The sequence below is a fragment of the Aureococcus anophagefferens genome (genome assembly GCF_000186865.1).
Source record: "Aureococcus anophagefferens unplaced genomic scaffold AURANscaffold_20, whole genome shotgun sequence".
Lineage (NCBI taxonomy): Eukaryota > Pelagophyceae > Pelagomonadales > Pelagomonadaceae > Aureococcus > Aureococcus anophagefferens.
In genome coordinates this window covers 560,436-574,512 of record NW_008705580.1, presented here as the reverse complement: position 1 = coordinate 574,512, position 14,077 = coordinate 560,436, and the positions used below count along the sequence as shown (strand labels likewise).

Sequence of the window (14,077 nt, the reverse complement as noted above, 5' to 3'; positions counted from 1 at the left end):
AGACCATAATGTGTGCGGTGTAGTGAGAGCGAGGGGTCGCATCGCCATGATCGTCGCGCGCGAGCCCCAAACTTTGTGGACGCGACCTATGTGTGTATTAGAGTGCTACCGTAAGCTGTAGCACAGCTGCGACCCAGAATACAGTCATGGCATTGCTGCCGTGACACGCATTCGTTTCATGCGATGGACCGATCACCGGGACTACATTTTGGCCTGGTACACAGCTAGAGCTCACACAAGCACTTTAACCTTATGAGAGATGAAGCCTACAAAGTTTGGGGCTCGCGCGCGACGATCATGGCGATGCGACCCCTCGCTCTCACTACACCGCACACATTATGGTCTTTTAGACGATGGGCGCGCGCGCGCAACCCCATGGTCTTCAGACCTGAAACTTGGCAGTCTTAATCTCACCACTCTTCTCCAAAATCGTGCCAACGCACACCCTCCCTCGAGCCAAAATGCAGTCGCAGGGATCGTAGAGGCGCGTCCATTGCCAAATAATTAAATTATTAAATTGGACATTTATTTCTAATGCCCAAGCATCTCCCAAGCTCCGTATGAAGTCTGCATTCTAATATATATAGCAGCCTGTAATAGGCTAAGGGCAACCATAACCTAGGGGAAATACCCCAAACTAAGGTGACTCGGATGAGGAACGTTGAGGTCAACGTTACGGGGGAGTGCAGTGCCATCTCCATAGTGTGACGTCGCGATAGTGAGGGAGCAAAGTAATGTAAACTATGGGGAATGACGGTGACTCAAGCTAATGCTCTAAAGAAAACTCTCTAGCATCATGGTAGAGTGTGGCTGAGGTGGCTGCGCCATCCAAGCGCGGCCCGCCGGTCTTCATTCTGGCATTATCGAATTCAATTGAGCCCAGCCTCCCCTCGTGGGGGGAGTTTACCTTGTTTCCTTTAGCCTCAGGCTTAGTGGGAGATACGAAAGGCCAAGTGGACGGAAGCGAGCAGAGTTCTGTCGTTCGTGAGCTTGGGGCATCGGCGTGCGCGCATGGAGATAAGCTTTGTTTGGGTATTTACTAATTTTGAAGCCGAGCCTGCTTCCCTTCCTGGATGGTGGAGCCTGCGTGCGTCGACGCGGCTGCATGGTGGTTTGTCATACCAGTCGCGGTTCCTCACTTGGGATGCCACTTGCTTGAACTGTTGGATATTCACCCTCTGGGCAAGCGTATAGCTGCTCCGGCTTAAAGTTGACTGATGTGCCCTTTTTTTTCCTTCAGCCTTGCTCGCACAGGCTTTCGCGTTGGCAGCAGACTTGGATATCGACTGAACGTGGCCCTGCGCATGCGACTATACAAAGCTAGCAGTAGTGGAGAACGCACCCAGATGCCAAAGAAATCCCATCCGTCGATCCTCCCATTGTTTTTGGTCTAGTTGTTAGCATTGTCTCCAGCGAGTCATCGTCAGCGCTCACTCCACGTAGCCCAGCGTCACTAGTCTCACCACAGGACACAGAACTCACAAACTCTGATGCCATGCGATCTGACGCGAGACTGGGAAGTGTTTGAATCCGCCCCTGCAAGATGTGTACAGATTTCTTTTGTCATTGTTTTCACGAGCGTGCTCACCTCACTTAAAATGCGCAGGTGTGTATTGGCGGCTACGGTCAGCGGTTTATCACAGCAGAGGCAGCGGAAGGTGGGATTTTGCAGTTTGGAAGCAACCTGTGATGTGCAGTTGCCTGGAATTCCTAAAATTGATAGCTCCGGGTCAGACAGCTGTGTTGATGCCATCAAGGTCACCATTAGCAATCATCGCTGCTATGCGCCCAAGATCTCGGCGATCCAACTTTGTGGCTAAACCAGCATTTAGTTGGGTTTTGGCTACGGTCGAAGAATCGAGCCGAACGATCTCGCGTCGCAGTAATTCTAGAGAACTTGATGTATCCACTTGCCCTGCCTTGGTTTGTAGTTCAGATCGAAGGCTACCAAGCGAATGTGAATTTTCCGCAAGCACCATTCGGAAGTGTTCGATATCATCGCGTGTCCGTTTCGCTGTGGCTGCGTCAATGACGGTACCATCAGGGGTATCGTGCTCGAGTCGGCGATTGGTCTCCGTCATTTCGACAGCCCCAATGCGACTGGCCAGTTCCTCCACAAACGATAACTCAGGTGCGAACGACAAGGCTGCCTGTGCTGCGACTACCCCGGCATCAAGCGCATCAAAGTGAGAACGCATTTTTCCTCCGTCTGGGCCTTGAGGCCCAAGACACCAAAGTTGCAGAGCGATCGTCCCGGGACGCATTGAATATTCATCGTGATCCATAGCTAAAGCATCAACGAGGGATCGCAAACAAGCTTCCGCCTATCAAAAAAATATATCTGGCATACACTAAAATAATGGGAGGACACTGGCTGCTGCGAGCTCGCGGGCATGCGTGATTTTGTCCACGACTTCAATTATGAATCCCACATCAGCAGCTTTCTCAACATTGTAAGCCTGATCGCCAACAATGTCGATAGGCACGTCCTTCAGTGTTGACACATTTAAGTGTTCCTGGATGCGTTCATCATCCCGTAATTTCACGTGTAGATAGCGAGCCATCGCGAGGGCATTGACTCGCCATTGGCTCAAGTTGACAGAACTTTCCTGGTCTATCTCATACCCTGACGATGGAATCTGGAGAGATTCTTTAGCGCGCTCAAGCTGGTGGTACATGGGTGCTAACCACCCCTGCATAAGCTTATTACTCCCAGGCAAGACAGCTATATCGCGCGATCTCATTGCAGCAAAACACGTGTTCCGGAGCGCACGCATGAGCCCCACCGCCTCTCTACGGGCACGAGGAAGAGCGTTCTTAATGGCCTTTTCAGTCTTCTCAGTTTTAGAACGCAGGTATGTTGCATCCTTGAATGCACACGCTGCGTGTCTAGCAACCTCCACCAGATGTTCTTGAATTCCCTTCAACTCACCAGAGAGTGCTTGACCACGAGCATCGACCGCGGTCGCAAGATGACATACAGTGTCACATTTGCGCTCCACATGTGCCAACCGACTCAACACCCCGGAAAAATTTGATGGCTCCTGACTCAAACCTCCAACGAAAGCTTCCTCCAGCCAGGTTGTTGCTTGCAGTAGCTTCTTCACTTTTTCAGGACCAGCGTGAGTTGAGATGAATCGGATTTTGTAGTCTGTGTTGTCCACCAGGTCTTCCACCTGTCTAAGACGGACTGCAATGGAATTTTTTCTCCCGATGACGACCGATGTCATTGGTATCCGCCCCCGTATCATCTGCATCCGAATCTTCATAAGAGCCCATCGCCATCTCTGCCGTGCCTTAAGACGCGTTGCACCCAATGGATAATGCCCTCCTTGTCTCTGGGCCAAAACTGGGTGTTTATTACCAATCTGAAGCTGAGGCGCGCTACCCATAACCACTTTCGCGGGTGGCTCTCTGCACTCGCCTGCAGCTGGCAGTCGAATGGGTGCTATTTTTTCATTCTTTGGGCGTGCATCTGGCAGAATCGCACGCTCGCGACATTGTGATTTGATGCCTTCCTCCTGCGTTTGGAAGCCCTGAACATTCGCTGCAAGAACATCAAGACCGCATTTTATCGCATCTATTTTAGGACCGTGGTTTTTTTGTAAAACATCTACACGCTCATGGATTCGGTTCAAGTCTAATATCAGGGCCTTGAGCACACGCTCGAGAGTATGGGTTTGCTCACCCCATGAATTGGTGAGGTCCAATTCTTCTTCTATCATCGGCGCTACCAATTCCCTAGGATATAAGGTCGGTTCTAGTACAATAATAATAGCACTGGCCGGTGAGAGAGCTGTAACTTACCTCAGAGATAACCCTCAATACCAAACTGAAGGTGGTCGAACAGGCGGACTCTTCTACACCAAGTTCATGGTCTACGAGTTAGGAAAGACAGCGACAGTTGCACTCAAGATGATTCAAGATCAACTTCTTGGCATAAGGGATCAAAACGATAAAAACTTGTACAAATATAGGAGAGAGCCATGGAAAGATGTCCGATCTGGACGAGTCGATTATGGAAGATACATGGCCCGCTCTCTTCACTTACACAACGTATTGAGTGCAGTCATTGCTCTTCTCAAGTTTTATAGAGGTGATGAAGCCAATCTCACTTCTACCATGTGCCAGAAGGTGGAGCGTTACCTCAATAATTTACGTGATCGTGATGATGACGATGAGGAATGAATCCTTCTTTTTACCCTATTGCTGTTCTAGTTGATATCACTTTTGGAGAGTGATTTGGTTGGTGTTATTCGCTATGTTATGATTTTTCTTGCACATTTGAGATATTCTTTGCGGCTCAAGGTATCTAAACCATTGGTTCGTTAAGCTCTGCTATACCGAGGACGGTATGAATCAAGTTTGGGGGCCTGTAGCGGGAATTGTCCCTTCAAGGTATACTTCTCTTATTAGCTTGAGGTTCATAGTGCAGTGGATATATGCTAGCTTAGTTGCTCACTTGTATCTTTTGTACGAGGATACGCGGAAGCGGTATCCTCTCCTTTCTTTCTCTTGCACACTCTTAGTGACCGAGGAGCCTGGGAGCGCGATTGCAGCTCACAGCTTAGTGTTACTAGATCCCCACCGGTTGGTAGGGCAGTGTAAATATCTACCTTTCTAGTATACAGTGAAGGCTTTATTCCCTTTACACACAGGGCCGGCACCCGCGTCCGGGGGTCGCCTTCCGCGACGCCCCAATCGCGCGGATTCGGCCAGCGGACTCGTAGGGTAGTCCGTGGGGGCTGCTGGGGTCATGCGCCGAGTTGGTCGGCTCGGAATCGAGGCCATGGCGTCGCCGCGCGCGCGCGAGTGCGAGCTTCCCATTGGTCGATTCGAACTCGAGCTGATGTTGCACTCGACTCGGCGCCGGCGCTCGTCCTCCGAGAGGCAGCCCCTCGCGCCGAGCTGGTCGTGGAGCGCGACGCCTGGGGCCTAGGTGGCGGCGGTTGACACCTCGTACCCATGGGTGACTCCGGAGGTGCTCTGCTCGCGGGAATTGGCTGTGTCGTCGAACGCTTGGGCGTCGGAGCGGCGATTCCCAGTGGCGGCACAGCTTCCAGTGCCTCTGCGGCAGCCCCAGGGTGGCACCACGCGCAGCCGAGCGGCAAGTACCACGCTCTAGTATGTCGGCGAGCACAGCGCCGCGCCATGGACCGCGCCGTGACCGGAGCCATTCGCGGGGCGGCCTCGAACGACTGGCATGGCGCACAGCGTCATCGAGTGTACCTGGTTGGCCAAGGGGCTGCTCACGTCAGTGCTGGGGCCTCCAGGCAGGTCGGACGGACCCATGGACCAGATCGGACGCAAGAATGCGACCGCCAAGGTCGAGATGCGCATCACAGATCGATTCGAGCACACCGCGGCCACTGCGCGCGCGCGCGGCCGCCATCACTGCGCCGACTTCCACCGAGTCTTAGCCCTCCGGTCCTTTCCCCACGCGCGACGCGTCGGGTAAGGAGCGGCCTCGCCGCGTTCGCGCGATTGGGCTACTCGTCGTCACGCGCTACGGCCGGCGCCGAGGTCGAGTGCCGGGCCTTTCTTTACACTAAGGTCTTTGTTGAAGTGCGAGGTTTGAGGCGGGGTATGTTACAATGCAGCCCGCTGACTCCTCCCCGGAGACAAGTTGGCGCGCGCAAGCGGCGCGCGCAGGGGGTACTTAAAATCCCGCGTCCTGCCCTAACTGGGCCTCGTCCAATTTCCCGCATTCCGAAGCAACCAGAATCCGACCAATAGCTTCCGCATGCTGACGTGGACTCATTGCTCAAACCCCGGGCTAACTTCTCCCAACAAGTATACAGGAACCCACTTGGAATCCACCCAACCTTACTCTTAATCTCGTGTATGTATCAAGCACGTCCAAATCCTTAATGCAGTCAGACTGAGAAATACGCGGGAAACCAACTCACCATCGGAAAATAGATTCTATAAGTACTCATTTATCACCTGCCTTGAGCTGGAGCACTCTCTCGCGAGTTTTCTCCAAAGGCTACTTAGTGGTAGCGCGTGCTTTGGAAAGGTACTCGTGAAGAGACATCCCATTGCGTTGGCGCTGCATGCGTGACTGGTCACTCAGTCGCTGTGAACCTTCATCCTCGGTGGAGATTTCTATCTGGGTACTTGGATTGGAGACCGACTCCGAAACTGTAAGCTGTTTGTACGTAGTATTCTCTATGGCAGACGCTTCAGTCTCAGGTTGGTCGGTGATAGTTGACGAACTAATGCTATGTTTCTTCTTGGTGGTCCACAACATTGTTGGCTTTGTCGCCCGGCGTTGAAATATTGAGTGGTCAACATCTGCATCACGATCATGCCTAATCCATTTTACATCGCTGATTGTAGTCTGACGAGGCGCTGGCTGGTAAAGACTCGTCTCGGATTTTCTTTTCTCCGTATGCCATGTCAGCAAGTGCGTTTTCGTGTTTTTTGGCCTCGTTAATTGCATGGAGCGTTGAGGTCCGAGAAGGTGCATCAATGTCAAGCTTCTTCCGCATATCTTGCGCATTTTTCTGAAAGTCGACAAGCCTTTGACGAGTCTCTCCTAAACGTACACACAAGATCACGCAAGGCTGCGCGAAGAAGAAGGGCTATCAACGAGAGGCACCGCTCTTTGACGGTACAATTTGCGCGCGATGCGACAGTCTTCCGTCTCTCCATTAGCAGTCCCAGGCAGTTGGTTTCGCCTTGACTCAAGGAGCATCGATGCCAGAACGTCAAGATCGCGCTCAAAACCATCGTTGTCAGCGCGCTGCCACGTTTCTGCACACTCAACCTAATTTACAACACTAATGTTTCAATATTACCGTACGAGACGCTGTTTGCCTAGAACCTTCTGTATAGCGGCTTCTAATTCAGGTGTGATTTCAAGTTTGTTGCCATGCGAAACAAGAAGGGAAGCATAAGCATCGCGTGCACTATAAACCTCATGTTCATATCGCGTGCGAGTTTGTCCATGATTCAGTCGAGCGACAGTTCCTACATGCCTATCACGGAATCGCGCCTACACTCGAAATGTTCAAATCTGACAGAAATCAAGCTGTTATTGTTACCGCCTCGTTTCGCTTCCGCCGTGCATCCACAATTTTTGCCACATCCATCTCTGAGTATGCAGCCGTGCTCTCTGACGCAACAACCCAGTGAACATCATTGCTCAGACTTGCCATTTCTTGGACCTCATCTCGATCTAAATCTGTGCGCTGAGGTCCACTTCTAACTCCAAAGACTGCCTTGCGCATTTGAGCTTTACGTCTATTTATCTCTATCACTGAAGGTATTTTTTGACGCTCAGTGCGCATGATACTTTGCCACCTAGGTACGAATATCTTATTACAAGGTGTAGGAGATTAATTCGTCAAGTGCACAGTCCAAGAATACTCCTGTAACTCTGCGTCCGTAAACCTACAATATATCAAAGTGAATGGTCCACATATCTTGCGAGATGCATCGAGCACCTGTGGTTGGAGATAACACTCATTCGCCAAAGGCGTTGGTTTCGACCAATGCGAAGCATCAATGCCTTCCGCGTCTCAAACTCTCCAAAAGGATAGGCGTGCTTATACTCATCCACACTGATTATTTCACATACCTGAGAGATTGATGCGATGAAATTCGCACTAACAAACTTTGTATTTCATCACCTTGTACTGAGGTTCGCCACGTGCACCTGGTGCTTTGCCTGGGAAAGTAAGTAATGGCGTGTATTAGCATTCAATTGAAGAGCGAACTATAAACCACAAAGAGAATGACTAGGAGATGCCGGTATTTTACCCACACCCAGGCGAACAAAGCAGCCAACAACAGCCTTTTCAAAGAATGGCTCTTCCACCCATTTTTCAAGTAAGCTGCGCGGAAGGCGTAGCTTACCCAGCGCGCTACATGCAACGTGTGGTGCGTCATCATCATCACTCGCGGTAGCTGGTAGATCCTCCCTCTCACCAGATTCAGCACACGCAGTCATCTGGGACATCTCAAAATCACATGATGCTCATGCGATATTCAGTTGACACGGTACCGTACCAACTTCACGTTCCTCTTCGTTCTTAGTGGATCTATACGCATCTCTTCAGCCGAATCTTTGTTTGGAGAAACACTCTCTCCATCTGGCTCGAATCCTTGATCTGTCTTTGATGATCGCTCCAAGGCTAGCCTACATGAACTCGAATAGGACAAGGATGCGGAACTGAGTTGGTGCCTCGCTCTCGCCCTTGAACGCCTGCGTACACTAATGTAAAAATATCAATTATCAAGTCGACAACGGGAAGAACTTGTCGGATTCAGAAGTCTCTGGTGCCTTATTTCGACGATGCTGGTGTTCCAGCGACAATAATTTAAGCTGCTGTGCCCCTGTTACGTGCTCGTATCAGATTTGCTCAATGCATGCAATCGAAGACACGGTCGAGCACGGCGTTGCTCTGTCTCTTTGCGCCGTTCATACTCCTCGGCTTCTTCAATCTCTTGTTCAATTGCTGTTTTATGGCGTTTGTTTGGCTCTTGGGTAGCATCATAATCAGTATCGAAACCATCGTCGGTACCAGATTCAAGACACGAGCGTTTTTTAATAACCATGTTAAGCGACAGCTCGCGCAATATTGTGTCTCGGCTGCGCCGCGGCGAGGCGAGACGGCCCGGGCCCTTACCGAGGGGACTGACCGCCGGTATGCCTGGTAGTATGCGCCTACTATGCGGGTTTATGCGGGTTTTATGCGGGTTTTATGCGGGTTTTATGCGGGTGGTATGCACCTGCTATGCTGGTCGTATGCCGGTGGTATGCGGGTGTACAGCGATACAATCACAGGGCCGCCAGGCTTACTACCTCTAGGCCCCCGGGCTCCTTCCTCTCCCTTAGTTCAATAGAAAGGGCTGATTGACATCGGCCTGGCTATTGGCAGTGTCTGGTGCTATACACCAGACATGGACGTTTGCGTTTTGCGTTGGTAACGTGAGTGGAGTTGTCTGGAGCCACTGTCAAACACCAAATGCGCTGATGTTCCGGCCCTGATGTTCCGGTAGAGGTCTCGCGGATGTTCCGGCTTCCGGCTCTCCCGGGCCCCTCGGTCGCATGTTCCGGTTCGCGTCCTCCGGTCGTGTTCCGGCGTGTTCCGGCGCGCTCCGGTGTTCCGGTAGATCTCCGGCCGGATTTGTCTTCTCAACTGCCCGTTCACGGCACGCTTAGTGCGCGTCGTGAGACAGGGACTTCATTCAGACCTGGGCGTCGAGCATCAGCCCCCAGAGACCTGGGCATCAGGCCAGGCAAATTACGCATGGCGCCCTAGGTTGCAAAAACAGGAATTTCCCTGAGGCGAGGTCAGGTTGTCGTCATTGCACAACAAGTGCGCCTGATTTATCTAGGGTAGTAGCAGCATCGCCGCCGCCGCCGCCGCCGCCGCCGCCGCCGGCGACGACGACGACGGCGACGACGACGACGACGACGCGCGCGTGGGTATTCGAACCTACAATCGGACAGAAAACAGCACAAGGGGGTCAATATCGTTCGATGTGTCAAACTGTAACGGCAATATATACGGGGCTGCCAAAATCGAATGGGGACGCGCACACCGCAGCCGCAGAGATCGAATCCGACAGCACGAGCTCGCCCGACATGTTCGGGCGCGCGCCGCGCGCGTGCGCCGGCAGGAGGCTGTGTTCCGGAGCGCGCGACTCCGGGCGCTCCCGGCCGTTCCGGCGTACCGGCGCAGCCCCCAGACGCTGTTCCGGACGCACGCCCTCGAATTTAGCGGAACACGGTTCCGGAACACAAAACCTCAACTTCGCATGTTTCCCGCCGTCGTCGGCGCCCCTTTATTGGCGATCCCTTAAGTTCGGCGCGGTCCCTTCAAACTCGGCCATCTTCCCCGCGCGCGCAGCTCCTGGAAAAAAAAAAAAAAAAAAGCGGTGTTTGACAGTGTCTGGAGCTGGAAGAAAGTTACTCAGGACAGCAACAACCCCAAGTAAGGGTGCGATGTAGCCGGGACCCGAGATTACCGGCTCACTGGCAGTAGGCTACTGAGATAAAGAAAGCATATTGAAGTACAAGGTGAAGGTCAACAAAGGAAACGTACAATGCTGAGTGTTGAAGATACGGGAATATATCCCCCCTCTTATTTAACACCTCGCGACACCGAAGTCGGAGTGCGCATGGTAGCTAGATAGACCGATAGTATAGCAAGGGAAAGTCAAGTAAAATCTAGTTAGCGTAGGCCGGCTTTCGCTGTCATACAGTATCTGTCAGTCTATGCTGACCGTGAAAATCATCGAAGCCCGCTCACTCGAGCCAGTCTACGTCAAGGGTCGGAAATGGCTTCAAACTCCCATTCCAGCATTATCTTCTTTCGTGGCCGTCCATCATGGCTCGCAATCGAAAATGACCCATATTGCCAATGAAGTTGAGAACCCACGCTGGGAATCTGTTATTGAGTTATGGGACAATGAAATGTGTGAGACGCTCGAGTTCATCGTTGTGTTGAGAGCTGGCGGTATGTTATGGAAACACTCGATAGCCACTATGAACATGGAACAATTTCGCACTCAGCCCGAACGTCGAGTGGATACTTGGGTACTTCTGGGCTCAGTGAGTAGGCCTGATACAACTGCATCGGCGCCATTGGCGATTCCCGAGGTCTTTGGAGAGCTTCACCTTGTGGTCACATATACCGAAGATTGTTACCAGCCCACGCTCTTGCAATCTGTATTTTGCAATGTCATGTCTTGCCCGCTGCCAAACTTGCCTCTGCAGCCCCAGAGGCTAGCCCGAGCAGTGCCCAGACTTTCTTCATCGCGCCCCAAGCAGATGATGTTGAATCCAGACTAGCATTCAGTCAGAGTACACCGCATAATTCTCGTTTCGCTTGTGAAGGCTCAACTAAACGAGTGCTGAGAATCGACTCGTTCGAGCTCTCAAGCTCAAACAAGCTCACCGCCGATGCCACTCACGAGAGTTCCACGATGCTGCTACACCAGCTGCGGCCCTCGAGCCGCAGCGACGTGAACTAAAGCGCCTCTGAGTTGCACCTCGCCCACAGGAAATTCGACGCGGTCTGGTTTCAGCCCAATCCGGGCCCAGGCCTCGATAAAAAGCCCGCAGCCGCCGGCGTACTGTTGTCTGGGGGCGTTGTGGGTCCCCTGGGGCCCCGCTCTGATAAAGCGGCGAATATCGCCCTTAGAACGCGAGTGTGATTCATTTAGGAATCTGACTCGCCGGGTCTCGCTAGTTAAACGCGTTTGTTCTGGTAGGTGGGGCCGGTCGTAATGCGGCATCTTGAAGGCCGCACGGGCTTCTTGCAGCGGGGCAACCTGCCCTCAAGGAGCCGTCCCCGGGCCTGCCTGGCGAAACCTTTTTAGTCGCCGACCTTTCAGGTCGCTGCCGATCTGACGAAACCGACCTTTCGAGTCGCCGTTCTTTTAGGTCGTGACGCGACCTTTCAGGAGACGCGGCGCGACCTGGTAGGTCCGAGGGGGCGTCTCGCCCGACACCAGACAGGACCTGAAAGGTCCCGAGAGCCTCTAGCTGGACGCCGCCGACGTCTAGGTAGGCACCTGACAGGTGACCTGAAAGGTCGCGATCTGACGTCAGAAAATCGTCGAACCCGACCGGTGACCTAGTTCTAAAAGGTCGCACCTTTTAGGTCGCACCTAAAAGGTCGACTCGGTCTCGCTAGTTAGACCTGGCGAGACGAACGATTGCCAGCTCGCCAGCACGGCGGCCCGTCGACGCGAACGAGATTCGCAGGTCCGAGCGCGGCGGCAGGACATACAGCCGCTGGACGATCGGCAGCCCGATGGACGAGCTGTGCCGAAAATTAACTTCAACTTGACTTCATAAAGCGCTTCGGTTTGGCCTCCGGCAGTCAGCAGTATGTTACTACTCCCACCCGACGCATGTTAACGCACCGCCAGCTTTGGGTTAGGGTGGGGGGGTGGGGGGGTTAGGTGGTTAGAGAACCACCCGACGGATGTTAGCGCTGCCCAGATCTACGCTGCCCAGTATTTTATTGAAGTTAAACTTGAAGTCGATTTTGGTGCACACCGCCGCTCCCATCGGGCTGCCTTCGTCCATTTCTGCGCGCCTGCCGCCGCGCTCCGACCTGCGAATCTCGTTCGTGTCGACGGACCGCGTGCGCACGGGTTGGCAATCGTTCGTCTCGCCAGGTTTAACTAGCGAGACCGAGTCGACCTTTTAGGTGCGACCTGAAAGTTGCGACCTTTTAGAACTAGGTCACCGGTCGGGTTCGACGACTTTCTGACGTCAGATCGCGACCTGAAAGGTGGGACCTTCTAGTTTTAGGCGTGCCGGGCCCTCGCTATCGAGTGGCTGCTGACGTCAGACGCGACCTGAAAGGTGCGACCTTTTAGAAGTAGGTGCGCCCGGCAGATCGGCCGGCCGACGCGGTTTCGCGATCTGACGTCACCTCGCGACCTGAAAGGTGCGACCTTTTAGAGTTGGGCGCCCTGGGACCTCGCCAGTCCTGTGCTGACGTCAGACGCGACCTGAAAGGTGCGACCTTTTAGAAATAGGCGCCCGGGGCCTGCGGCTCGGGCGTCCTTGCCGGCAACTTGGCTCCTCGCTGCCCTTGTCGGCATGCTGCAGTCGGCGTCGCGGCGGCGCATTTAACTAGCGAAACGAGCGTTTAACTAGCGAGACCCGTCGAGTCAGATTCCTAACTCGTGTGATTAAGCACAATCAAAGTGCGCTTGGCGATAAGCCAGCTACCTAAGGAGCCTACCATATAGAAAATAGCCAAGCTATGAAAACCAGAGTAGCGATCTTTTGTCCGAGACGCACCATTTTCTTCAAAATTGCGATGAAGGGCACCTGGCGGCGTCCCGGGCACCTGGCGGCGTCCCGAGGCCACCCATTCACAAAAATACCTCCAGGTACCGCAGCGTGTGGCGTCGGACAAAGAATACGTGTTACCTTCTGTCCTCGACCAATGAAATCGCTGGAATGTCCGACTGACTTTAATTTTCCCATAATATAACTATTTTCTATATGCACTCCGCTCCTTGCGGCTCCGGATAGTTGGAGCATCACTCCAGATGTTGATTTCCTGTTTACTTTGTCACCAGCCCAGTCTGCATCTTTCGCTCTCTAGCCGACTTCCGACCCGCCGAATTTCAAAAGTCCTCCGGGTTTTCAAAAGCAATCCTGAGATTTTCAAAAGTAGGTTGTGCCTAGCAACCTTTTGCCTCGGTCTCTCCTCTGCTCGCGGCGGCCCGGAAGGGGCCCCACTCGGCGACCCCACTTCGCACCCGCCGCCGCCCCACGAACTCATGTCGATCCTAACCCTGCTGTGCGTTGCGTGTACTACGTGACGGGCTGTTGCGGGCGGCATAATATTTTAAAAAGCTTAAGCTTAGTGTAATAAAACTAGAGCTCACTGTGGTAAAGCCTAGTGAAGATCGATGAATTCAACCCCTGACTCGATGAGAATAACTTCACTATAATGAGATCAACGACTGGTAGGCGAGCTACTGCTATCAGCATGGCCGTCAACGATCGCTGATGCTGGGTTCGGCATGTTCCGGGTCTTCGGGGGAGAAAGTGAGGGTAGTTCGCAGTAGAAACCCGGGGTCGGCGGTCTCGAAAAAACACTCCATGTCATCCGAGGGGCTGCAGAAGCTGAGCGGCCCTGTGGGGGCGCGACGCGTGACGCGAGGGGGGCGGGCAAGAGTGATCTCGGCTTCTGCGTGTTCGCCCGCGACACGGACTGGAGTTTCGAGGTCTCCGACCCCGAGTTCCTACGGCGAAGTGCTCTCGTTTTCTTCCCCCGTGAAGCATAGATCGTGCGGCCACCGCTCTGTAGCAATGAATTACTTGCAGTGAGATACGTCTGACCAATGAGAGCTCTGCATTTCTCAGAGAGCTCGAGCTCTGCCTCGCCGCGACTGGGCGCACGTCAGCCGGAAGTTCACCCAGGGCGAGTACACCAAGTGCCTGCACGACCGGACGGAGAACGACGGCAAGATCAAGGTGCGCGCCCCCTCGGAGCGCTGCGCCGCACACCCTGTGGCAGTGGCAGCCATGGTCACAGACCGCCTCGGCAGGGAGATAGGAAAAACTGGCGAAAAAGAAAGCGCGCCT

The 14,077-nt window shown here is 53.3% G+C and overlaps 2 protein-coding genes across 2 annotated transcripts in view; both read right to left on the bottom strand.

Moving 5' to 3' along the window:
- Window positions 1-5,392, bottom strand: part of AURANDRAFT_72170 (hypothetical protein) — a gene marked incomplete at both ends in the record, with an annotated part of 5,968 nt that extends 576 nt beyond the window's left edge. Inside the window, 16 exons of the mRNA XM_009041315.1 lie at window positions 5-86; window positions 236-266; window positions 324-388; window positions 415-574; window positions 661-741; window positions 1,041-1,298; window positions 1,343-1,684; window positions 1,737-2,324; window positions 2,370-2,897; window positions 2,982-3,338; window positions 3,396-3,741; window positions 4,052-4,117; window positions 4,229-4,312; window positions 4,345-4,373; window positions 4,630-4,935; window positions 5,297-5,392. Of these exons, the coding sequence (XP_009039563.1) occupies window positions 1,460-1,684; window positions 1,737-2,324; window positions 2,370-2,897; window positions 2,982-3,338; window positions 3,396-3,741; window positions 4,052-4,117; window positions 4,229-4,312; window positions 4,345-4,373; window positions 4,630-4,935; window positions 5,297-5,392 (2,625 nt within the window). The remainder of the gene's footprint in view (window positions 1-4; window positions 87-235; window positions 267-323; window positions 389-414; window positions 575-660; window positions 742-1,040; window positions 1,299-1,342; window positions 1,685-1,736; window positions 2,325-2,369; window positions 2,898-2,981; window positions 3,339-3,395; window positions 3,742-4,051; window positions 4,118-4,228; window positions 4,313-4,344; window positions 4,374-4,629; window positions 4,936-5,296) is intronic.
- Window positions 5,393-5,984: 592 nt separating this feature from the next.
- AURANDRAFT_72169 (hypothetical protein) lies at window positions 5,985-9,262 on the bottom strand (the record flags this gene model as incomplete). The annotated part of the gene is made up of 14 exons (XM_009041314.1): window positions 5,985-6,314; window positions 6,370-6,541; window positions 6,616-6,772; window positions 6,809-7,000; window positions 7,050-7,308; window positions 7,375-7,398; window positions 7,452-7,585; window positions 7,638-7,675; window positions 7,747-7,957; window positions 8,017-8,146; window positions 8,181-8,212; window positions 8,637-8,674; window positions 8,911-9,125; window positions 9,162-9,262. 14 exons carry the CDS (start codon window positions 9,260-9,262, stop codon window positions 5,990-5,992), a joined length of 2,028 nt encoding a protein of 675 aa, XP_009039562.1.
- Window positions 9,263-14,077: the final 4,815 nt, after the last annotated feature.